We start from the raw sequence: 26,162 nt of genomic DNA, 5'->3' as shown, positions 1-26,162 counted from the left end.
CTTCAATCTTTCCCAGTATCAAGGTCTTTTCCAGTGAGTCGTCTCTTCGCATCAGGTGACTGAAATATTGCAGCTTCAGCTTCAGCATCAATCCTTCCAATGAATATTCCGGGTTGATTTCCTTTAGGATTGACTGCTTTGATCTCTGTGCTGTTCAAGAGACTCTCAGGAGTCTTCTCCAGCATCACAAGTCTATCATGTAAACAGAGTTATTTGTTCTGTTCCATGTTTCCATACTTTCTTGACCATATTAAAAGAACAGATGCAGCAGAAAAATGACATCATATCAAAATGGAGATTTATAATATTTGAACACTTGATGCTGAAGCTGAAACTCCAATACGCTGGTCACCTGATGCAAAGAACTGACTCAATGGAAAAGACCCTGATGCTGGGAAAGATTGAAGGCAGGAGAAGGGGACAACAGATGATGAGATGGTTGGATGGCACCACCGACTCGATGGACGAGTTGCAGCAAGCTCTGGAAGCTGGTGATGAATAGGGAAGCCTGGTATGCTGCAGTCCATGGGGTGGCAAAGAGTCAGACACAACAGCAACCAAACTGAACTGAATGTGCCTGCCAAAGGAGACTGCTGATAACTGAACTAGCAAAGAATTAAAACTGTAATGGAAACTTACAGAAAAAAATAATGGTATTCATCATTTCCAGTATATATTGTATGTGACTACTGCCAACATTCTTCTGGACTGTTAGAGTTTTCCTAATATGTACACCCATCATGGAAGTTGCATCAACTCCTTTAGACTAAAATCCCTGCTGTCAGGGTTTTCTTTTTTTTTTTTTTTTGAAGTTTGAAAGAGATTTATTTAAAAACGGAATGACAAAAAAAAAGCCTTGGTATTCTGTTTTGGAATTGTTGGGTTTTCCAACAATCAACAGTCACCGGAAAGTTAAAACACCTCCCCGAAGGCCCAGAGGTACAAAACGACGGTCTCCACAGGCTCATGGTAAGAAGGACACGATGTGCAAACCCGAGGTTGACGGAGACCCACCCCCTCCATGCAGGCAGCCTACGGGCTCCAGACCTCCCGGAAATCACCGCCAAGATTCACTACCGAAGAGTGGATGCAAAAGCCATCTGGCAAAAGTCCTGCTGTTAGGACTTCCCTGGTGGTCCAGTGGCTAAGACTCTGAGCTCCCAATGCAGGGGGCACAGGTTCAATCACTGTTTGGGGAACTAAGATCCTGCACGCTGCTCAATATGGTCAAAAAAAATCCACCCTGCTGTCCCTTTTTCTTTCTTCCTCTCAAAACACATCTTTCCTCTGTGAGAAAAGACTCACATCTGGTCTTTTGATTTCTGTCCTGTCTTTGCAATTGTCCCCAAACCAGGTATGAAGTCGGTCTTTCCTCTCAGGAACTATAACTAGCAAGGGGAAGAAAGAGCCCCATTCTCACTGTCTCTATGGAGTGGATTTCTTCATTCCCAAAGAACTACTATTTCTCTTTACGGGCTGCTAACTAATATCTGCAAATAAGTCTTTTTGGCACAATAATTGGCTCTGGAACCCACTGTAGTGAAATTTAACCTGGATCCCCATCTCAGGTCAGTCCCAGTGTCCTGTTGTAAGTCTACCTTGTAGGCAGTCAGTACCGCAAACATAGGTGCAGGCAAGCAGTGATGTTTTATTAAAGAAACGTATCATGGATTTAGGGAAAATACATACCTGATTGCACTTGCAGATAAGTGGCCATAGGAGCCACTTGCTGAAGAGCTGCTGCGGGAATTATTGAGAATCGTGACCAGGGAGTTGGGAGATGTCCTTATCATGGTCTGAAGGTCAAAGCTATGATCGGACAGTGGCGATATGGACAGTGTACGTTTTCGGCTCGGCCGGGCTGACAGCCTAGGGCTGGGGAATCTGGTGCCTGTTATATAAACAAAACAGAATGTGATTACCTGTGGCTGGACTTGGTACCTGTTATCTATTCCTGTTACCCCGCATGGAAGAACTGGAGGATAAGAAGCCAGCAACCAGTGGTGACAAGTACCTTTCTCTTCCCGCTTGTGATCTACTGGCTACAATTGAGGGAATTAGGGGGAAATATTCATCTTCCAGGGACTTACCTCAGGGGAGCTTTGTTTATTAATGTGCAGGCAAAATGATAAATTGCTAAACAAAAGGGAAAGACTTTTATGTGTTATCCCTCTCATTTCCACTGATTTATGAATCTGACGGCTGCTTAGATATTCTCATCATTAATTCACCACAAGCGACAAAGACAGTGGTTCCCACAGTCACATCGCACCCATCCTCCCCACTCCCAACACGCATGGCTTTAAAGCAATGAGCCAAAGGGGAAAAATGAATTAAAGTACCCTAAGATAAAAAAAAATCCAGCTTAGTTATGCCTTCATTTCCCCATGATTTCTGTAGCTATCTGATCACAGACTATTTATGGCTTTACTGAAAAAACTGATAAATACATTATCCTAAATTAATGGTTCTGGATGGAGGGGTGGGAATAGATTTTGCCCCCAGGGGACATGTGACAACATCTGGAGATATTTGGGTTATCACAACTCAGGGGGTGCTAGAAACATCGAGAGGGTAGGGAAGTTACTGCACACCCAGGGCTGTGCAGGGCAGGCCCCCATCATGAAGAATCATCTAGTCCTAGTAGTGGCCAAATTGAAGGACCTTGCCTTACATTCCCCATTATCTAACAGCCTAAGTCCCAAGAAACATTTAAAAGCTTGGGACTGTGGTTTGTTTACCCATTTTCCAAGGGCAGGTTGGGAGGGACCCTCTAAGCATTATAATAAGATAACATGAGTCAATTTTAATTCTCTGGTTATTAGATCAATCAATTAATCAATCAATTCATTCTATGCATTTATTAGAGTTTTGAGACTTCAGGAAGATTCCACTGATGAAGTTCTGTTCTAGAGGTTAGTAACTCACACTGAAATGCCTACCAACTTAATACAATGCTTGTTACACAAAGAGTTAAAAATTAAATGCCCATTTGCCTGCAATTTGGTAGAGATCTAGATTTCAGAGCATAACTATAAATGTGGCCCACAGGCCCACTCCTGCCTTTTCTAAGGTCACATTTACATTACAGAGTGAGCAAACTAAGTTTAATGACAGAATGAGAATATAATCCTACTAGGAAAGGGGCAAATCAAATATAATTACTTTTGAGAAAGAATGGAGGGTTTCTGTTTCAAAGAATGGGTATATCTGCTTACAGGGACATGGCAATTTGGGGTACACAGAAAACAGTAGTAGAGGGTAAGACTTCTTTATAGAAAAATGTCTGGGTACCTGGTCTATAGAAAACTAATTGGGAATATTTTCTTCATCAGAGGTGAACTTTGACACAAGAAAACAATCCAAAATGATTTAAGATAATTTAATGAAATGCAATAGATGACTATGAAAGACTTACAGATATTATTATAGAGATAAATAGGCATACTTTATAGCTAATAAAAAATAAATCATAAACTGGAACTTAGTACCATCCATGAATATAAAACTGGTAAACCAATTTGAATGACAAATGTGGTCCCTACTCAAATCCTTCTTTCAGGCACATTGAAAATTGAATTTCTTCATTTAGAAGTTTCATGACCCACATGATTCAGGCCATGTGAGTACAAAAACAGCAGTCCCACTGTGTTCACAGCATTTATTGCCTAAACCAGCATCTTTTATTATGACATCAGCTTTACACATAAATGTTTCATATTTACTCACTATGAGAGGATAATATCATCCAAGAAGTTTTTCAATAAGGAAATGCATTCCACTTCCAAAGGACGCCAAGGACAAACCAGACTTCTGGTCAACTTCCATATCATCCTTGACAGTAACCATTCTCAATGAGACTCAATGATCCCTGGCAGAGTTAGAAGTAGCAGGACATTCCAGACAGAGCTGATGCCCTGATTTAAATCACTAACTAGATGAGGAAGTCATCTGATGCTTGCTAGGAAACACTGGGGCTTATATCCTCTCACATCATCTGAAGACGGAGCGCAAGGCCTTTCATGGAAGCTCGTGGTTCCCTAAGGCCTGGTTAGTCCATCTCCTCTGTTTTCCCCTCCAAGATGGGCACTTACTTAAGTCAGTTTCCACCATATAAACAGTGTGGTCTTCAGGAGCATTTAGGATTTCTCTAGGATATTCCCTATAGGGATTACTTGCTCTCCTATCTTTAAAAGTCACTAGAATCCCAAAAGGTGGAATTAGAGCCATAAAACAGGCTTGTTCATTCTAATGCCCAACATAGGAATACTCTAACCCAAAGCTGGCTGAAACCCTGGTACGCCCACTGTTGGCACATTTAAAAGTCAGGTGCTCATCTGAGCCCAGTTTACTACTGCTTTTCTGCCAACCGATGAGTCCTGAAGATTTGTTACAGTGGAGTAGAATGACCCACTTGATCCCAGGCTGGCTCTGCTTCACTACTGCAGAGCCAATGTAGAAATTTAACCTCATTTCGCTTCTCCCTTGAAAAAAATCTCATAGGTTTTATATTTAATACATAAGAACAGGGGACCTCTCTGGAGTCCAGTGACCAAGACTCCACGCACCCAATGCAAGGGGCGTGGGTTTGATTCCCTGTCAGGGAACTAGATCCCACATACTGCAACTAAGAGCTTGCATGAGGCAACTAAAGATCGTGCATGATACAACTTAAAAAAGAAAAAAATCCTGCATGCCATGATGCAACTAAGATTCAGCACAGCCACTTAAATAAATAAAATGATTAAGAAAAAATAAAACAGAAGAACATTCTCTTTATGTTCTGTTAAGCTAAATGCTACTTCAGCTACTTCAGAGGACAGGGATACAGTACTTTTTAAATGCTTTCCAACCCTTTATTATGCTCTTCCCAACCCCTTAGCAACCAAGCAAAGAAAGTCATCAGCATTTAGGACAGTGATTTGGGATCCCCTGTTGAAGGGAACAGCTAAACTACAAGGTGAGGGTTTCAAAACAGTTGAAAGAGAAGTGGCCCAGGTCTCTACTGTTTCCTCCTAAATATAAGCCTGAGCAGTCTCATTGTTCTAACACCGATTTCCCCGCTCTGGCTTTCTGTTAATTGTTTTGTTTCTCTATTCTAATGAAAGATTCTGACAAAGAAAAAGGAGGTTTCTTTTTATGTGATGAATAATAGGATATCTAAATTCCTACTTAATGACAATCAATTTACCATATACTCTGGCAAATTAAAATGCCTTTAATTAGTTTTTACTAAGTAAAAGGGTAGCTTCATCCTTTATTTAGATAAAAACCGCCATTGCCTGACTAAACACATTCTCATCAAACAGAGAAGGTAATATGGGTTGACCTTCCAAGGAGTCTCTCTTATTTTAATTCTTTATTTGCAGATTTTTAAATAACTGATTTGCATAATAACACTCAACTTTTTTTTTTTTTTCCCAACAACCCCTAATTGAAACGTGGTCATGATGAATCTGCAATGGAAACTCTTTCTTCTACAAAGCAGAACCACAAAATCCCTGTGGAAGATGTAACATATTTCTTTCACTTTGGGTGAGGTAATGAACTCCCCAACGGAAACCCACCCAAGCATTGTTCCTATGTAACCCAGCTAAGCTACTGAGGGGACCAGAGCATAGATTTTATACTGTGTGGACCAATCATCTTCTGTCTATTGTAAATCTGAGAGCTGAACTGTTAACCACTGCCAGAGAGTGGACCAAGGTCCACTCATCATCACAGAAGAATCTAAACAGCCTCTAGATAGAGAAGCACAAATTAATCACTGCTACTGGAAGAAACAAACATAATCTTTAGCATACGTCCTACTCAAACTCATATTATCTTCGTATTCAAAGGGTTTCATTATGTATACCTCGGATGATACTTTGGCTTCACTTCCTAGTGCCTAGTAAATGGATGTGAACCTAAAGGATTAAAAACTCTTAGATGTTCTGAGAAATGATAATCACAGGTTCTCATCTGTACCTCTAGTCTAGAGAAGTGGCACTAAAGTGGTCATCATAAGCCTTGAGGGGTCCAAAAGTAAGTCATTTAAAGTGCATCCAATGATCCCAGTTTCCTCCACTGTTAGGTGCTAAGAGTAGGCCTTTCTGATGTGGAAATGATTTCTGTTTCCCATATAAGAGGTCTCAGTGAGACAGAATTTTTTAACATAAAGAAAACATAGGAACGCACACAACAACAAAGAGTAGCCCCTGTTTGCAACAACTAGAGAAAGCCTGCACAAAGCCATGAAGACTCAGCATAGCCAAAAATAAATTAAATAAATAAGACCTAGCGTCACTAAAAATAACATTTTTTAAAAAGAAAACATAGGAGGAAAATAAGAAAAATATAAGCCCATGAAAAACATGAAATCAAGTATAGATCTCTTCTTTTTAAGTTAATTTTTAAAGCATAAAATCTATAAAATCTAGAAATGATTGGTCAAAAGCACATTCATCTAACCAAACACATTCCCTTATTCTGTTACCAAGACAATCAGAGCCGACTAGTGTTTTTGTGAATCTGCTAAATTATAATTGCCTGCATCTTTCAGTTCACTGACATAAGGTGAGCAAATTGGCAAGTTTCAATGGCCAAGTCTGTGGGAACTTCCTGGCAAACCAAGCAAACCAGAGCCCCAAATACTGGTGGTGCCTCCTCCTTCTCTGCTTTGGAAAGTTAGGTAATCAACTCATTTTAGTACCTTCCTCTCCCTTTCATGCATTGGATTGGCCATGCCCCGGGCTACAGAAGACAGCCCTGCCACTTACTATCCATGGCGTGAAGATACTCCATGTGGATGGCCCCTGCACCGGCGGTGGCAGCAGAGGGAATGATGTCTGCATAGGGGCTGCGCTGGCCGGCTAACAGGGCCATCTGATGATAGTATTCCGCTGGGCTGACTCCGGCGTGGGGGGCTGTATGGAAGAGGAGACAAGAAAAGCATGGTTACCAGTCGGAAGAAGGTCAACAAGAGGCTTTTCTTGAGATACCCCAAAATCCATGTGTCACGCAGCCCACGGAGCCATTCCTTTCACAGTTTGTTCTGGGAAAACTTCTTTAACTCAAACCATGCTTTTGCTGAAGATTCCCAGATATCATTGATTAGAAAATAAAACTGAAGGAAAAACACAGAAAAAAAAATCAAGTACATGATAAAACTTTTGAGGTTAGTTTCAAGAAATCACTAAGACTGGCATCTATACACTACTACATATAAAATAGAAAACTAATGAGAACCTGTGTATAACACAGGGAACTCTACTAAGTACTCTGTGGTGACCTAAATGGGAAGGAAATCCGAAAAATAAGGGATATATATACATATAGCTGGTCCACTCTGCTGTGCAGCAGAAACTAACAACATTGTAAAGCATCTAGATTCCAATAAACAATGATTAAATTCACATATGTGCATATATCTGTACACTCATTCCTCTGTTTGCTCCCCAAAATAAAACTGACTTATATCAAATGGAAACAGTGACACACTATTTTCTTGGGCTTCAAAATCACTTGGAGAAGGAAATGGCAACCCACTCCAGTAGTCTTGCCTGGAAGATCACATGGAAGGAGGAATCTGGTACGCTACAGTCCATGGGGTCACAAAGAGTTGGACACAACTGAGTGACTTCACTTTCAAAATCACTGTAGATGGTGGCTGCAGCCATGAAATTTAAAGACACTTGCTCTTCGGAAGAAATGCTACAACCAACCTAGACAGCATATTAATAAGCAGAGACATTACTTTGCCAACAAAGGTCCTTCTAGTCAAAGCTCTTGTTTTTCCAGTAGTCATGTATGGATGTTAGAGTTGGACTATAAAGAAAGCTGAACACTGAAGAATTGATGCTTTTGAACTGTGGTGTTGAAGAAGACTCTTGAGAGTCCCTTGGACAGCAAGGAGATCCAACCAGTCCATCCTAAAGGAAATCAGTCCTGACTATTCATTGGAAGAACTGATGCTGAAGCTGAAACTCCAATACTTTGGCCACCTGATGAGAAGAACTGACTCAGGATGACAGAGGATGAGATGATTGGATGGCATCACCAACTCGATGGACATAAATTTGAGCAAGCTCCGGGAGTTGGTGATGGACAGGGAAGCCTGGTGTGCTGCAGTCTGTGGGGTCTCAAAGAGTTGGACATGACTGTGCAACTGAACTGACTGACTATATAGAATCACTGTCTGTTCACATTTTTCCCCCATATTTCTTACAGTAGTAGACAACTTAGATAACTACAATGACCTTCCTGACATATTTAAAATACTTCCCTAAGCTTTCTGGCAAGAGGGTCTGAGTCAGCTCTCAGTAGCTGGAGGACCCAGGACCATGAGTAGAAAAGGCAGCACAGCCCGAATTTAATAACACATGCCTGAGTGGTAAGCTGCAATTTTGTATTCCATAATTTTAAAGTTCTTTTTTCTTTCATTTCAAAATCAAGAAGAAATATACCTATCAATCTGGAGCAATTTACTGGCAAGCGTCAGCTCCATAAGAAGGGGATAATGATTGGTTTCCACCGGACAACTTATGTGCCAAAGCTGCAGGCACATAAAGCTGCAGGCACTATAGCAGTTCTGAGGGTGGGCTCCAGAGGCACTAAGATCCAGAGACAAATCCCAGCTCCACCTCTTCAGGAAGTTGCTAGGAGGAGTGAAGGCGATGGTGCATGGAAAGTGCCTAGCACATAACATTAGATCAATAAAAGCTAGTTTTATCATTTTATCATTAAAATGTAGAAACACTGGCATTCTACCAACAGGTCTAGGTATGCTTTATATTTGTGTTCAAATACTTTTTATTTACTGAAATATAGTTGATTTACAATGTTATATTAGTTTCAGATATATAGTAAAGTGATTCAGTTATATATACACATATATTTTTTTCATATTCTTTTCTAGTATATGTATATAAGATATAGAATATATTAATAGTTTTCTGTACTATACAGTACATTGTTTATCTATTTTACATATAGTAGTGTGTATCTACTAACACCAAATTCCTAATTTATCCCTCCTACCCTCTTTCCCAAACCATGTTTGTTTTCTAAGTCTATGAGTCTATTTCTGTTTTGTAAATATGTTGTATGTGTATGTGTGTGTGTGCACACACATGTGCAATCTCATCTGACTCTGCAACCCCATGGACTGTAGCCCACCAGGTTGCTCTGTCCACGGAATTTTTCAGGCAAGAATACTACAGTGGGTTGCCATTTCCTCCTCCAGGGGATCTTCCCAGCCCAGGGATCGAACTTGCATCTCTACCATCTCCTGCAATGGCGACCAGATTCTTTATCACTGTGCCACCGGGAAGCCTGTAAATAAGTTGATCTGTATCTTTTTTTTTTAGAGTCCACTTATAAGTGATGTATTTGTCTTTCTCTAACTTCAATTAGTAGATCATCTCTAGGTCCAACATGTTGCTACAAGTGGGATTATTTCATCCTTTTTAAATATTCTTTTATATATCTTATATTATCTTTTATTTATTCTTCTTTATATTTCATACTTTTCATACATCATAAAGATAGATATATACAAAAATCATGGACTGCAAGAGACAAATATGAGTGACTTGACTTTGGGTATTAATTGGCCTCCTGTGAGGCAGGATGAAAAATGCAGAACTAATAAAAAATGTTTTATTCATACTTATCATCAAACACTATGAAAAGCAGATGATAAGATGCTTTAGCTAGAGGTACCACCTTCAGTGGCCCCACTAAATTTCTGGAAGCCAGGCATCATTCCAAGCCCATTGTCAGCTGACCTGTCTACCCTTCTTTCCCTCTGTTCTTGAGAGTCACTTTCATGGGGTCCCATGTATTCTATGGAGGTGACTCTCCATTTTTCCCACTGGAAAACCAAATCCAAAGCAGAACAAACTCCGATCTCACTCTTTTACAGTTTTATTTTTAAAGTGTGCATCTTGTCCAAATGGCAAAACTTCTTCCTTGGGTACTATACAAGTATATCCACTGCAATGAATCAGAGGGGAAAAAAAAGTGAGTCCTCAGCTGTTGCTGGAGCCTAGCCACTCTTGGAAGTATGACCGGGTTAATATTTACTGAGAAATTTCAGGCTGCTTCTACCTACTATCCCCACCATGTACAACCAGCCCTGGGAAGTGTGTGCATGGAGAATATGGGCTGTGCAGGGGCAAACACTGCTGGGTAAGCCAGAGTACATGTGCGCCTACACAAGCACCAGCAATTTGTGTTTTGCTGCAGAGAACTCACACTTCTCTACTTGTCATCAGTACAGCTTAAGCCATTCTGAGCCTTAACACAGATTCTAGCAATTGTAGACAGGTGAGTTTGTATATGTGTTCATGAAATGGGAAATGTGCTCTCTAAACCAAAGGGACATTAAAAAATTTTTTGTTGTTGTTTTGGAGTATAGTTGATTTATAATGCTGTGTTAGTTTTGAATGTACAGCAAAGTGAATCTGTTCTACATATACATATTTCCACTCTTTTTTAGATTCTTTTCACATATAGGCCATTATAGAATATTGAGTGGAATTCCCTGTGCTACACAGTAGGCCCCGAAGGAGCATTTTAATCATGGACAGTTGTGGAATGAACAGCTCCAATTTAAAAGTCAGGTGACAATAATTAATTGGGAGGCTCACTGAACAACAGGAATCTGGTCCTTGGGAGCTGGAAATGAGCATCCTGTATCAGAGAATTAAAGTCAAAGGTCGTTTCTTGTCCCACAGCATCCCTCTTGCAGTGTTCATGTGGCATGGTCAAGGACAAAGGGCACATACAACAGGGCTAGGCCATCATGCTCTCCAAGATCTTGCTATTTAGAATGTGCTCCCTAGACCCGCAGCACTGAAACGACCTGGGGGCGTCTCAGAAGTGCAGAACCTCAGCCCCCTAGACCCATCCCACCAGGAAGCCTATTTTATCAGCATTCCCGGGTGATGTATAAGCACACTGGAGTTTGAAAAGTGCTGCTCCAATGGACTGTATACATGTGCCCTTCAGACCTGAAAAGTGTTCCTCAGAAGGTGAGCAAAATGTGCTGGTTACACAAGTACAATACAGGAATGGCAATAGGGTCAGTCTAAATAGAGCCACAAAATAGAGTAGTGAATAAGAGGATTTGGGCGTCACAGCATTCTGGCTCTTGAGTTCCCCCTCTGCCACTTACTAGCCAAGGAACCAGGTTGCAAGTTACTTGGCCCCTCTGCCAAATCCTCATGTGAAAATGGAGATTATATCCTCACCCTCATGGAGGCTGAAATAGGAGCATGCAATCACAGCACTTAGCACAGCCCCTGGCACACAGGACACAAACGCATCAGTTACTCTTTACCACGTCCCATGATGTGCGGAAGCAGGATAGGCTGGTCTGAAACTCACCATCTGTGGGGCTCAGCCCACGAGCGGCCGAGATCATGGAGAGGGACGGGCTGCTGTGCAGGGACCGGATGTAGTCCATGTAGGGGTTGATGTAGGGATGCGGGGGGCTGAAGGGGGACTCGGAAGCTGCAGCAGGGTTCCGATGTGGGGAGATCCTGATGAAGGGCAGGTCAGAATACGTGGGGCTACTAGATAAGGCAGAAGGCCTAGGTAAAAAGAAAAGCAGACACAACAGGTATACATGAGACAAGAGCTCCACAGGCAGAGGCTGTCTGTGAAAGAAAATAAGCACGACTGCAAGGTGTCTCGGGGGGGAAAAAATATCAGGCATTTACATTTCAAATCACGGTGACATAATGCAGGCAGAATGCTACTATACAATTGTTTAGGCAAAGAAATTTGACCTTTGAGAAATTTTCTGGCACTCGCAATACAGGAAAATAAAGCCTTTGGTTTTCCTCATGAGAAGAAATTCTAAACAGGCATCTGAGCTTGAGGTAGTTGTGATTCTATTTTCCATTTGATGTGAATGTTAATTTCACTGCTGAACTTACCTCTCACCATCATAGTGTTGCATTAAAAAAAAAAAAAGGAAGGAAGGAAGGGAGAGAGGAAGGGAAGAGAAAGAGAGAAAGGAAGGAAGAGTGGAAGGGAAGGAAAAAAAGGAGAGAGAAAGAAAAGAAGAAGATTCGGCTGGTTTGGAAGTCTGAGCAGGCACAAAGCAGAGATGCCTACAAACAAGAAAAAAGTCTAATTGCAGGAGTCTGTAAGAAGCGTGAAATTGACAGTCTATAAGGCCATGCTCCAGCTTTAGTGCTCTGGGTCTTGCAGTTCTGAGTACAACCATTTTCTCCCATCTGTGTTTCCCTGTTTTGAAGGTGGCCATAGGAGGCAGCTTTCTCTCATACTTTTTTTACATGTGGCTTCCTGATTGGCCACATTCAGTCAACAATCAGTAATGAAGTGCAGGGACAGAAAGTTGGAAAAGATTGAGCTCATGTCCTAGTTGTAAGGAGTAAAGGTAGAGTGTAAGCTTTTGGCTGATGCAAATAAATTCTAAGGCACACCGCTGCCACCACACCCCACCCACTCCAGGGATTCCCTTCCCAGAGCCAGCCCCAACGCCCTGGGCACAGGCGTTTGTAGAATGGCCAGTGTGTGGAAAACCCCCCTCGCCGCCCTGTCCCTCTAATAGAAAACGTTTTGTGTGGATAATCCAGTGAACTGGCTCTGACAGGCTAAACACTTGTCCTTTCTCTTCTTTCATTCACAGAGAATATGGCCATGAAGAGGCGAGGCTGTGATAGAGCGGGATGTACTGACTGTAAACTCCTCTCAGGGCACTGGCTTTAGGAGTGAAAGGAAAGGGAGGAGAAACAATTTCTCATCCCGCCTCCCCAGCAAAGGCACACACAGCCGGGGCTCTGGCCCCCAACCCCATGAGAATGGAATCCTGGGAGAAGCCCATTCTTGCAAGTGCACAGAGCAGGCACTGAACTAAATGAAACCAAAGCTCATACCGTGAATTTTCTCCCAGTAGAAAATCAAAGAGGTTAAAATACATGAGAGAGAGGGGATTTTCCTGACTTTCTTCTTCTTTTTTTTTTCTTTTTTTACCATTTTTAACTTTAATAAAAAAAAAAGAAGAGGCTTTTTATTTGTTCTTAAGATGCCACTTCTGGAGAAATAAACTACAAATCAAGATTTTTCTAAATTTACATGTAGGCAGGGTGAGAAGTCACCACCTGAAAATAGTTACATCTTTTCCAAACAACTTGAGGCTTTCCATAATCACTTAGAAAACAGAAATTGGCACGATCTATTAGTCTATCCTATTTTAGCTCTTTCCTACGAAATAAATTAGCTCTGTCTCATTGGTTAAATCTGAAGCTCCATTTAGACCTGCTGCTACTTTAGAGAACATAGGACTCTCATATTCAGTCATTCATTTTCTACCGGAAAGGAAAATCAATCCTTCCAATCTGATTCCAAAGTGATTATTACGAAATACAGCTGACTTGTGGATTTATGATGAGAGACAGATGCCACAAGAACAGACATGTTAGTAGAGAAGCAGGCATTTCGAGATCCATGAGATGATACCTCCTAGACAAGCTTTTTTTATGATCCATGAAGAACTCACTCTGAATCAGTGAAGGTGATGCCATTGCTTATTGGTTTTTTGTGAAGCAAAAGATCAGAACCTGTAATCTTTCTCAAGTTCCAGAACTGAAAATGGTAGTAAGAATATTCCTAGCAGCTTAGATTCCACTGAAAAATAATAGATGGGTGGAGAAAAACAGCATTTAGAACAATATGAACATTATAGATGTCAGGCTGAGGTGGTCACCAGTCCCAAAGGAGCAGAAAAACTCTCGCTTTTCTCTTCTCACAAATTTGTGGATGTCAATGTGCGCATCATCACCTTCACTTTCATTTGACCTGTTTCCACAGAAGACTAAGGATAACTATTCTATGAGTAACGCATCGAGACCTGGGCACCTCTTTCCCAAAAGGAACACCCAGGCTCCATCCTCGCTTCCACACCAGTGTGGGGCAACAGTAGAAAAGAGTGTTGCCTCCAAGATCTGGAGATAAAGTCAGGCAACTCCACACACTCTGGGGAACGTGATATGTATGCATGTCACCCCCCCTTCAGAGACAATGCAGGCAAGATGTGGGGTCACCTATTTCTCCGTGAGATAGTGGGACATGTTTTCACACAGGCGTGCAATTATGAAAGCTGCAAAGTGTCAACTGCCCTAAAGACAAGAACTACCTAGTAGACAAAGGACAGCCACCCCCTGGATACAACAGGAAAATGGTTAACGAGGGTCACTCTGGGTGGGGTCATCGGGAATTCTGGAGACAGTTGACTCAGATCATCAAAGCAGTAGTACTATGGAAGGGCTTGTGGATGAAGGGGAACTGACATGAAAGGGACAAGAAGTTGTGTGATCTTGGCTGTGATGTGAACCCCTCTTGGTGGCTCATGTGGTAAACAGGCTGCCTGCAGTGCAGGAGAGCCGGGTTCAATCTTCCTGGGTCAGGAAGATTCCCTGGAGAAGAGAATGGCCATCCACTCCAGTACTCTTGCTTGGAGAATTCCATGGGCAGAGGAGCCTGGCAGGGTACAGTAGATGGAATTGAGACAGTCAATCACTAAGCAGGTTAATAAGAAGTCCAGGGTCCCCGAGGAGGAAAAGGGGTCTGGGGCTCTCAAGGAAGAGATAAGGGTCTCAATTCTCAAAGAAGAGAAAAGGACAAACATTTTTTCTATATTTCTTAATCTTAGTCACATAAAACTTTTTTTTTTCCCTTTCTTTAAGCCCAGAGCTGATGATTACACAACAAAACAACTCAGCTTAAACTCTGTACCAATGATTATATAACAACTGTTTGAGGACAGTTTCTCCTTGAAAACCTTCTGACTAATCCTGTTATCTTAAAATGTATAGTACTACCAGAGTGGGTCTCATAAGATCTTTCTACTATTAGTTCTAATCCTGTCATCTCAGTGATCAGTGCAAATAAATAGAGGAAAACAATAGAATGAGAAAGACTAGAGATCTCTTCAAGAAAATTAGAGATACCAAGGGAACATTTCATGCAAAGATAAAGGACAGAAATGGTATGGACCTAACAGAAGCAGAAGATACTAAGAAGAGGTGGCAAGAATACACAGAAGAACTGTACAAAAAAGATCTTCATGACCCAGATAATCATGATGGTGTGATCACTCACCTAGAGCCAGACATCCTGGAATGTGAAGTCAAGTGGGCCTTAGGAAGCACCACTACAAACAAAGCTAGTGGAGGTGATGGAAATCCTGAGAGATGATGCTGTGAAAGTGCTGCACTCATATGCCACCAAATTTGGAAAACTCAGCAGTGGCCACAGGATTGGAAAAGATCTGTTTTCAACCCAATCCCAAAGAAAGGCAATGCCAAAGAATGCTCAAACTACCACACAGTTGCACTCATCTCACATGCTAGTAAAGTAATGCACAAAATTCTCTAAGCCAGGCTTCAACAATATATGAACCTTGAATTTCCAGATGTTCAAGCTGGTTTTTGAAAAGGCAGAGGAACCAGAGATCAAATTGCCAACATCCGTTGGATCACCAAAAAAGCAAGAGAGTTCCAGAAAAACATCTATTTATGTATACTGTCACCCTGCTTATTTAACTTATATGCAGAGTACATCATGAGAAACGCTGGGATGGAGGATGCACACGCTGGAATCAGGGTTGCCGGGAGAAAGATCAATAACCTCAGATATGCAGATGACACCACCCTTATGGCAGAAAGCGAAGAACTAAAGAGCCTCTTGATGAAAGTGAAAGAGGAGAGGGGAAAAGTTGGCTTAAAGCTCAACACTCAGAAAACTTGGTCCCATCACTTCATGGCAAATAGATGGGGAAACAGTGGAAACAGTGGCAGACTTTATTTTGCAGGGGTGGGGGGTGGTCCTCCAAAATCACTGCAGATGGTGATTGCAGCCATGAAATAAAAAGACACTTGCTCCTTGGAAGAAATGCTATGACCAAGCTAGACAGCATATTAGAAAGCAGAGACATTATTTTGCCAACAAAGGTCCATCTAGTCAAGGCTATGGTTTTTCCAGTGGTCATGTATGGGTATGAGAGTTGGACCAAAAAGAAAGCTGAGCGCCAAAGAAATGCTTCTGAATTGTGGTGTTGGAGAAGACTCTTGGGAGTGCCTTGGACTGCAAGGAAATCCAACCAGTCCATCCTAAAGGAAATCAGTCCTGAATATTCACTGGAAGGACTGATGCTGAAGCAGAAACTCCAGTACTTTGGCCACCCAATGCGAAGTGTTGACTCATTTGAAAACACCCTGATGTTGGGAAAGACTGAAGGAGGAAGGAGAAGGGGATGACAGAGGATGAGATGGTTGGATGGCATCACCAACACAATGGACATGAGTTTGAGTAAGATTCGGTAGTTGGTGATGGACAGGGAGGCCTGCTGCTGCTGCTGCTGCTGCTGCTAAATCCCTTCAGTTCAGTTCAGTTCAGTCGCTCAGTCGTGTCCAACTCTTTGCGACCCCATGAATCGCAGCACGCCAGGCCTCCCTGTCCATCACCATCTCCCGGAGTTCACTCAGACTCGCTTCCATTGAATCAGTGATGCCATCCAGCCATCTCATCCTCTGTCGTCCCCTTCTCCTCCTGCCCCCAATCCCTCCCAGCATCAGAGTCTTTTCCAATGAGTCAACTCTTCGCATGAGGTGGCCAAAGTACTGGAGCTTCAGCTTTAGCATCATTCCTTCCAAAGAAATCCCAAGGTTGATCTCCTTCAGAATGGACTGGTTGGATCTCCTTGCAGTCCAAGGGACTCTCAAGAGTCTTCTCCAACACCACAGTTCAAAAGCATCAATTCTTCAGCGCTCAGCCTTCTTCACAGTCCAACTCTCACATCCATACATGACTACTGGAAAAACCATAGCCTTGACTAGACGGACCTTAGTCAGCAAAGTAATGTCTCTGCTTTTGAAAGTCGCTTCAGTCGTGTCCAACTCTGTGCGATCCCATAGACGGCAGCCCACCAGGCTCCCCTGTCCCTGGGATTCTCCATGCAAGAATGCTGGAGTGGGTTGCCATTTCCTTCTCCAATGCATGGAAGTGAAAAGTGAAAGTGAAGTCACTTAGTCGTGTCCAACTCTTAGCTACCCCATGGACTGCAGCCTACCAGCCTCCTCCATCCATGGGATTTTCCAGGCAAGAGTACTGGAGTGGGGTGCCATTGCCTCCTCCTGGCATGCTGCAGTTCATGGGGTTGCAGAGAGTCGGACACGACTGAGTGACTGAACTGAACTGAATCCTATCATCTTAAAGTGTAAATTGTGGGAGTGGGTCTGGTAAGAGCTTTACCACCTTGAGACATTCTTTTGATTTATTCTAATAACCAATTAAAAAATATATAGCTCCCTTGCTAAGACTCGTGAGGGGGGCACTCTCCATCCCCCTTCTGATGTCTATGTCAGAAGCGTTCTCTGTCCCTTTTTATACTTTAAAAAAACTCTGCTACACAAAAACTCTTGAGTGATCAAGCCTGGTTCCTGGTCCCGAAGCTAAATCTTCTTCAGAGATGACAAATCCCACACCATTCACTGTAAGCTATCAGAATCACCAAAAGTCGTACATGACTGAGCAACTAACACTTTCACTTGTCCTAAATCGTCCAAAAGGAGAATACCTACCTCTTGGGAGGGCTAGCAAGTGACTATAACTAAAGCCTCATGTACTGAGCCTAGCATCTAACAAATATTCAATACCTACATACTTATATCACAAATTATACTAATATATTCTACCCCTAATATATACATGTACACAATAGAGACAGTTCAGTTCAGTTCAGTCCAGTCGTTCAGTTGTGTCCGACTCTTTGCGACCCCATGAATCGCAGCATGCCAGGCCTCCCTGTCCATCACCAACTGCCGGAGTTCACTCAGATTCACGTCCATAGAGTCCGTGATGCCATCCAGCCATCTCATCCTGGGTCGTCCCCTTCTCCTCCTGCCCCCAATCCCTCCCAGCATCAGAGTCTTTTCCAATGAGTCAACTCTTTGCATGAGGTGGCCAAAGTACTGGAGCTTCAGCTTTAGCATCATTCCTTCCAAAGAAATCCCAAGGTTGACCTCCTTCAGAATGGACCGGTTGGATCTCCTTGCAGTCCAAGGGACTCTCAAGAGTCTTCTCCAACACCACAGTTCAAAAGCATCAATTCTTCGGTGCTCAGCCTTCTTCACAGTCCAACTCTCACATCCATACAAGACCACAGGAAAAACCATAGCCTTGACTAGACAGACCTTAGTTGGCAAAGTCATGTCTCTGCTTTTGAATATGCTATCTAGGTTGGTCATAACTTTTCTTCCAAGGAGTAAGTGTCTTTTAATTTCATGGCTGCAGTCACCATCTGCAGTGATTTTGGAGCCCAGAAAAATAAAGTCTGACACTGTTTCCACTGTTTCCCCATCTATTTCCCATGAAGTGATGGGACCAGACGCCATGATCTTCGTTTTCTGAATGTTGAGCTTTAAGCCAACTTTTTCGCTCTCCTCTTTCACTTTCATCAAGAGGCTTTTTAGCACAATAGTGACAGATATGTATATATGTACATATATATACTCACATGTGTGTGTATTTAGTTGCTCAGTCATGTCTGAGTCTTTGCGACCCTACAGACTGTAGCCCACCAGGCTCCTCTGTCCGTGGAATTTTCCAAGCAATAATGCTAGAGTGGGTTGCCATTTCCTCCTACAGAGGATCTTCCTGACCCAGGAATTACACCTGCCTCTCTGGCACTGGCAGGCAGATTCTTCACAGCTTAGCCAGCCTGGAAGCCTACATATTACTCACACATTCACATAATCACACGTGCATATTAGGGATGGCAAACACAGCATACTCTGTGACGTTCAAACACAAATATTGGAACCCTGTTTTCAAAGCAAATCTTATGATAGAAACATACCTGTCTGCTTTGTTCCCCAATCTGACGGAACCCCAGGAGCATCTCCTTGGATTTCCCAGTACCCTCCACTCAAAATCATAAAACCACATAAGGCGGTTAAGAACAGGAACTCAGTTATAATTAAATGCAAGAGCTTGGAAGGAACCTGACTTACACTCAGGCTCATTCCTGGCTCTGCCACTGAGGCATGTTTCTTTATACAGGAGATGGAACAAGGGCATCTCCCTGCCAGGCCTCTATCACGGCCAGCACTGGGCACTAGGTAAATAAATGATGGAGGCCACTGATGTTCTCGGTGGTTGTCAGAACCACCCAACAAAACTTTTTCGTGTGAACAAACCAATGTCTAAATGACAAGACTTTTGGAGACTGGTGTTCCCATTCCCTTGCTGTTCAATTTCTCACTGAAAGTTGATGACTTACTCATTCTGTCTCTACATCAGACTCTTGCGAGCCAGGCCATTATGACATTTCTCTAGTGCTGAAGCCAGACAAAAATGAGTTTCTAAGCATCAACGCTGAGCATCCAGCCTTGAACTGCTATGGCCCCCGCAGCCACCTGACATGGATATGTGTGTTTTGCACGCATGCTAAGTCGCTTCAGTCATGTCTATTTGAGACCCCATGGACTGCAGCCCACCAGGCTCCTCTGTCCTCGGGATTCTCCAGGCAAGAATACTGGAGTGGGTTGTCATGCCCTCCTCCAGGGATCTTCCCAACCCAGGGATCAAACCCACATCTCTTACATCTCCTGCATTGGCAGGAGATAAATATATACAAACTATAGTTTTTCAATAAAGCTACTTTTAACATTACCTAAGAGAGGCACTTTCAAATTCTTGGCATCCAAGTAAGAGAGGCACTTTCAAATTCTTGGCATCCAAGTAATTTGTTAGTTATTTTAACTATAAAGAAAATTTGAGAGGGAAGGCTAAGCTTACTACCTTTAATAGGCAGATGTGTATCACCTCTGTATGAAAGACCCATTCAAGATGGTGACCAGGGGGGTAAATTCTCCTGAAGAAAGACGTGACATGCGAGGAAGGCAGTCACCAAATTTTCCATATAAATGATATATATTATTTCACAAACTATCATAAAGTTGACTTGGTAAATATTTGTTAAGCTTGCTGAAAAAAAACACTTAATTTGTGAATTACAGGAGCATCAGGAAAAAATTATAGTGTTACTTTCCTGGTTTATATTTTTAGTGGGTACACACAGTTTGAGTTAAAGATTACTGTTAGCCTCTCAGGACTTTCTGGCTTTGTAGTTTTCTCTTCTCTCTCTCTTCTGGGTCTGTGTGTGCCTCAGTGGTTGGAAAGCAAGCACAAACCATGGAGGAAAAAAAACAAACAACAAACATTCCGAGGAAAAAAAACAAACAACAAACATCCCAGGAGGAAGACTAAAATTTAGAACTGCTCCCAGAACAGAGATCTCATGCTATTTATGTTGTAGCCAAAGAGTACAGACATATGCCTGTGATCCCTCATACATACAACGACTATCTAGCAGAAAGATGCCCAAGCTGGAGAGGGTTGTCTGGGCAACCAAAGCATCACTAGGGGGAGGAGTTGTCATTTCATGACCTCTGCATCTTGGCTTATGCATATAGGACCCCAGCCTGCCCACCCAGGGATAGCATCCCCTAAAGTACTTCCACCTCTTTGTCTTCCCAAGGGCATGAAGACCTAATGAGTGGCTGCCATTTTGCTTCCATGTTACCCAGTGCATAAATGAAGTACAGCTTTAGACAAGAAAGCAGGTGGGAATTATTTTCATGTTCTCCCCAAAGACAATAAAGCAATATTTTGTGTTTGTTTGTGGAAATAATTTAACCTCAGATTAATTCTTTTATAAAGTCATGAAAATCTATTACAATGAAAAGCACAGAGGATTAATATTAGAGCATTTTAAACTATGATAAACTTAGAAACAAAAACACGTATTGCAGAGAATAACTGGACTTCTTAGTTAGAATGAAATATCATTATATAGTATTGAATTTGTTACTGCCTTTTCATCTATCTTATTGGGTTACTAAAACGCCAAGATTAAAATCACAGTGTTTAATCACTTGCATTACCCATTATGAGAGCATTAAGCAAGGTTTACAGGGTGGGTTATTACCATTTGCTTTCATATTGCTTGGGACACTGGAAATGTTAGACATACCCCTGACATTTTGGGGTATGCATGAGAGTTTCAACTCCCAGAAGACTGAAATATGGGGTGTTTTCCTACACAGCAAGTTAATTTTTTGTTTAATTTTTTTCTTTCCATAACAAGGAGACACTCTTCATATTCAAATAATGGCTTGACAGACAACTAAGGGGAGTTCCCCCTTATAATGTATTACTCAATAAGCACAGCTTTAATAAACCAAAATTTATAATAAAAAATGTTGCTTTCCATACAATGACAGAAACAGATAGCTAAATGTCCACAACTAATACACTAGACATCACTGGAAATTTGCATAGTCCTGACATGGTCTCCTCTATTGAAAGTGAGCTTTCTGCCCAGAAATATCACACAGCTCTGCAGTGTACAGATGGTTGTGCTGGCTATGCCACCTGCCACCCTTCACCCCAGAACCACTGCATGCCCTGAAGGCTGGACTTTGTGGTCTGAATCAGCAGGCTCACCCTTCCTCTGGATTCCATTAATGAGACCCACTGGCATGAGCTGGTGGCAGAGGGGAGAGAAGTCATGGTATTAATTCCCCTCACTTCCTTTCACTAGCTACAGTTCTCCTGATGGCACTTTCCCCATGGAAAATGGGGAAAACTCCCAGAGCGTGACCCCTCTTCCTAGGTGCCAGCCCTCACTGACCCCTTCCCCTCTGTTTGTACCTTCAAGCTAGAGGTGGTAACCTCCTCAAACTTTTGCTACTCCTAGAAGTCTTACTCTCACTTTCCAAGCCCTTAACCTTGTCCATACCTCTGTAAATAATCCACTCCATGAAATGGCCAGGACCCTAGGTGATAAGATGGTTCAGTTTCAAATCCCATTTTCATCATCTCTGCAGCTAAAGAATATTTCCCATGAATTTTTAACTGACTTAGGCCTTTTACAAATTTACCATATTGGATCTCAATTTTTCAGAGCTACATGTATAACCACACAGATGAATATTTCAATGAAATGTTCATTTGATATATATTTTATTGAAAAATCCATTTACTGAGAATCCATTATGATTTCAACATTTGCGGCGATTTCAAGAAACATAATATATGGCCATTCGGTCCCTGCTCTCAAACAGTTTATACTCAGACGGGGGAAAATGCACACATGTGTGAAGTGTGTAGAGACCAAGTATTATCTGATGAGTCAAAATGCCTCAGCGGAGCCTTCCAGGATGCACCCTGGATATGAAAAATATACACCGTGAACTGGGCTACCAAAAGAAGATAAGAGTTGGACAGAAGTAGCTACTGAAGTGAAGGTATATCATTTAATGTACACATTAGTCCTCAGGAACGGAGGATTTTCTTATATGGAGAATTCAAGGGCTATGGTTGATTTCTTTAACAAAAGAGAGAGAAGGCATTTGTTTTAATGGAGAAACAGCATTTCAATAAATTTGAAAATGACTTTATTATTTTTATTTCCTATTTATGTCTTTGTAAAAGGAATTTATATCCATGTATTGAAAAGCTGAGGCTATTTTTTTTTAAATAGTCATTCCCTATATCCAAGCTATCAAATCTAACCAATACCAATATTTTAACTTATATATTCCAAGTATTTTTTTCAGGTAAATTATTTTTTAATTTTAATCTGCTGTGCAAATTAAAGCCATAATGAATTACCATTAAACACCCACTAGAATCTTATTACATGATATTAAATATATATTCATGATACTGAATACAGTTTTCGGTGCTGTACAATAAATCCTGATTGCTTATCTACTTTATATATAGTAGTTTATATCTGTTACTCCCATGTTCCTAATTTATCCCCCACCCTTTCTCATTTGGTATCTATAAATTTATTTTCTACATCTGTGAGTCTATTTATGTTTTACATATAGCATCACTTGTATTATTTCTTAGATTCCACATACAAGTGATATCATATGATATTTATCTTTACATGACTTCAAATAATCAGAAAAATGTATGTATAGATAAGTGAATCATAGCACTGAACAGCTGAAACTAACACAATGTTATACTTTAATTAATTAATTAATTTTTAAAAACTCAGCAGAATGGCTAAAGTTAAAAACACTGACAGCACCAAGTATTAATGAGGATGTGGAGCAACAGGAACTCTCAAATGACCTGAGTATAAGTTGGTGCAACTTCACTGGCAAGCAGTTAGACGTTACCTACTCAGACAGATGCACACCCGAATGGTCCAGCAATTCCCTTCCTTGATGTGTACCCTATATACTGCCACATCAGTCAGAATATGCTAGAATATTCAGAGGAGGATTATTTGTGCATGTCAAAATTGACCCACAACCAAATATCTGTCAAGAGTAGGATGGATAAACAATTTATATAATGAAATAGTGAACAGCTATAAAAATGAACAAACCATCATGTGGAAAAATCTCACAAACAGAATGTTGAGGATAAGAAGCCTGGTACGAAATAATATAGTATACTATTAAAGTCCAATAACAGACAAACCTGAACTTTAGCATCAGGACAGTCAGGAAATTGTTTACCCTTGAGTATTAGGATGGGGGTGCCCAGGGAGAGCTTCTGGATGCCAGTAATGATTCTATTTCTAGAATTGGCTAGTGGTTAGATGTTTTCACTGTGATAACTCATAATAATTCACAGAGCTATATGTATATAATTGGTGCACTATTTATTATCAGTTTAAACAATCTATGCTTTTATATGTGTTAGTTAAAACAATATTTTCCACAGTGATTTCAATCATTCCTATCAAGTTCAGAAAATCAAATAGATATGCACTTGTATTTTTCAAAATTTGAAAAATATTGCTTTAAATACCATAAATAATAACATGATATTTACCACTATTAAAAACAAAAATAGTTAGTGGACACATTAGTCTCAATTCAAAGTAAACTATGGAAGACGGCTTCTGCATATTCATTTTGGGGAAGGAAATTCCAGCAAAGCCAATTAAAGCAAAAGCCAATAAAGTATTCACAATACATGTCAGGAGTATTCTTTGACAACTGGAACAATGTATGTTTTATAGAAGAACAATGCAATTGTTTTATGACAAAATATTATTTTATTCCTTCCTGAGAAGATTGCAAAAATATAATTTGCTAAAAGTGGTCTCCACTCAGTATTGTAAATGTAACTTAATACTAATAGACTAGGACTTCAAGGTCAAGAAGAGTCAAAAAATGTAAAAGAAAGTCCATTCATGCAACCACAATGTGCAATTCACTGTTATTAACAACTTCTTAAACATACTATAGGTTCAAATAAGCACTTGGATATAAATGACCACATCCCATAGCCTGGGGCTTCTTCCTGTCCCAACTCACCCTCGTACAGATAAAGTGCCTCTAATGCTTTAGGAACAAGGGCTGCTGCTGCTGCTAAGTGATTTCAGTCATGTCCAACTCTTTGTGACCCCATGGACTGCAGCCCTGGAGGCTCCTCTGTCCAAGGGCAAGAAAGAGAAAAGGAATGGGTAGACAGTACCCCTGATCCACAAGGCAGCTGACAAACCTGTTTCTAAAAACCTGTTATCAGTTTTAAGTATTTTAATTCCATTTATGCAGAGGATATCTAAAATGATTATTTTTAGCAGCTTTTCTTGTTGTCCAAATGGAGTCCATATATCCCACACAAAGGCACCTCCTTTTTTGCAGTGTGTAATAGAGAAATCTTTCTCTTCTTCTCCCAGTGACTACAAAACTTGTGAGAAAAACAAAATCAGTAAAAAAAAAAAAAAATTACTGTTATGTAATTTAAAAAACTAGTTATTAATGTAATTAGTATGTATTTAACTTGTATTTTAATATACATAATGAATGTTATAGATTTATTAATGTAGGTATAAGGACTTGTTACTAGAGAAACCAATATTTGCATCTTCCCTTATAAAATCCACAGAAATACCACCTTGATGAGAAAACAGCTGTGGGTGCAGGAAGGAGATTGTCCAGCAGTGATGCTTCCTAACCTGCTGTCTGGAAGATGAAAGTGGGGGGACAGAGAGCTAGTCTCAGTGGTCAGATTCTGGGGCAGTTGATGGGGCCCTGTTTTCTTAAGCACGTCCTAATTGCTTTTGAGGTAACAAAGTGAACAGACACTGTATTTTTCTCCCTTCCTTCCCTAAGGTCACTCAGCTGGTAAAAAATTCACCTGCAGTGCAGGGGGCCTAGGTTCAATCCCTGGATTGGGAAGATCCCCTGGAGAGGGGAAAGGCTTCCCACTCCAGTATTCTGGCTTGGAGCATTCCATGGGCTGTATAGTCCATGGAGTCGCAAAAAGTCAGACACAACTGAGCAACTTTCACTTCCTAAGATAATAAGTTGCTCCCTTTTCCCTTTTGATGGTCTTGCTTCCTTTTGATGGAACAAGTCATGGAGGAGGCCAATCCAGCCAGACCCATAGGACCAGAGGCTGTCCTGTCTCAGCCTCCTCCTCCTTCTCTCCCGGCAGTGGGGAGAGTGCTTTTGATCCGCTGCTCTGTATCTTCCGAGTGGCAAGGTCTCAGACTTAGATTTAATTCTGGGTAAACTAGATAGTTAAAGGTCTGCTTTGCTTCCAGGCTCTTTAGGCCTAGATGAAAAAGCAGTGCTGTACAATTTAATGTTTAATAAGAAAACGTACATAAAGCATTTAGCAGGGACCTGTCACGCTCTAAGTTCTCAGTAAACGTTGGCCCTTAGGACCAACACACTTATTCCTGCTACTGCTATTGCTACTAGAGCTCTGGATGGTCAAGGCCAAAGACACGCTGCTTTCATTGCATCCTTGTACATCCTCAAGACCCCATCAGGAGGGGGTTGTTGTAGAGCCAGCCTGCGTTCAGCTTTCCTGACACCCTTAGTACCATCTAGGAGTCATCCACCCCCCACCTCTTCAGACAAACTGAAGAAATTAGTGACTTCTGATCTTAGTAAAATGGATGGATTTTTTTTTTTTTCTGAAAGTAAATTCAAGGGCATGATTTTCTTCAGTGTTAGTTCAGCACTGCATTGCCATGACAAAAATTTCGAAGTCGGATTTCTCTGATATTTTTGCCAACTTTCCACTCATCCTAACAGATCTGAATTTTTTGGAATTTGACGAATTACTGATACAACCCCACCCATAAACAGCAG

At 41.3% G+C, this 26,162-nt stretch overlaps 1 protein-coding gene across 1 annotated transcript in view; it reads right to left on the bottom strand.

Annotated features, from left to right (window-relative positions):
- Positions 1-26,162, bottom strand: part of GLI3 (GLI family zinc finger 3) — a 311,788-nt gene that overhangs the window by 92,626 nt on the left and 193,000 nt on the right. Inside the window, exons 5-7 of the mRNA XM_040260131.1 lie at positions 11,374-11,579; positions 6,762-6,908; positions 1,690-1,891 (exon numbers count right to left, since the gene is read on the bottom strand). Coding sequence (XP_040116065.1) covers positions 1,690-1,891; positions 6,762-6,908; positions 11,374-11,579 — 555 coding nt within the window. The remainder of the gene's footprint in view (positions 1-1,689; positions 1,892-6,761; positions 6,909-11,373; positions 11,580-26,162) is intronic.

Source organism: Oryx dammah, unplaced genomic scaffold (assembly GCF_014754425.2).
Source record: "Oryx dammah isolate SB20612 unplaced genomic scaffold, SCBI_Odam_1.1 HiC_scaffold_18, whole genome shotgun sequence".
Classification (NCBI taxonomy): Eukaryota; Metazoa; Chordata; class Mammalia; order Artiodactyla; family Bovidae; genus Oryx; species Oryx dammah.
This window is presented reverse-complemented; position numbering and strand designations above follow the sequence as displayed.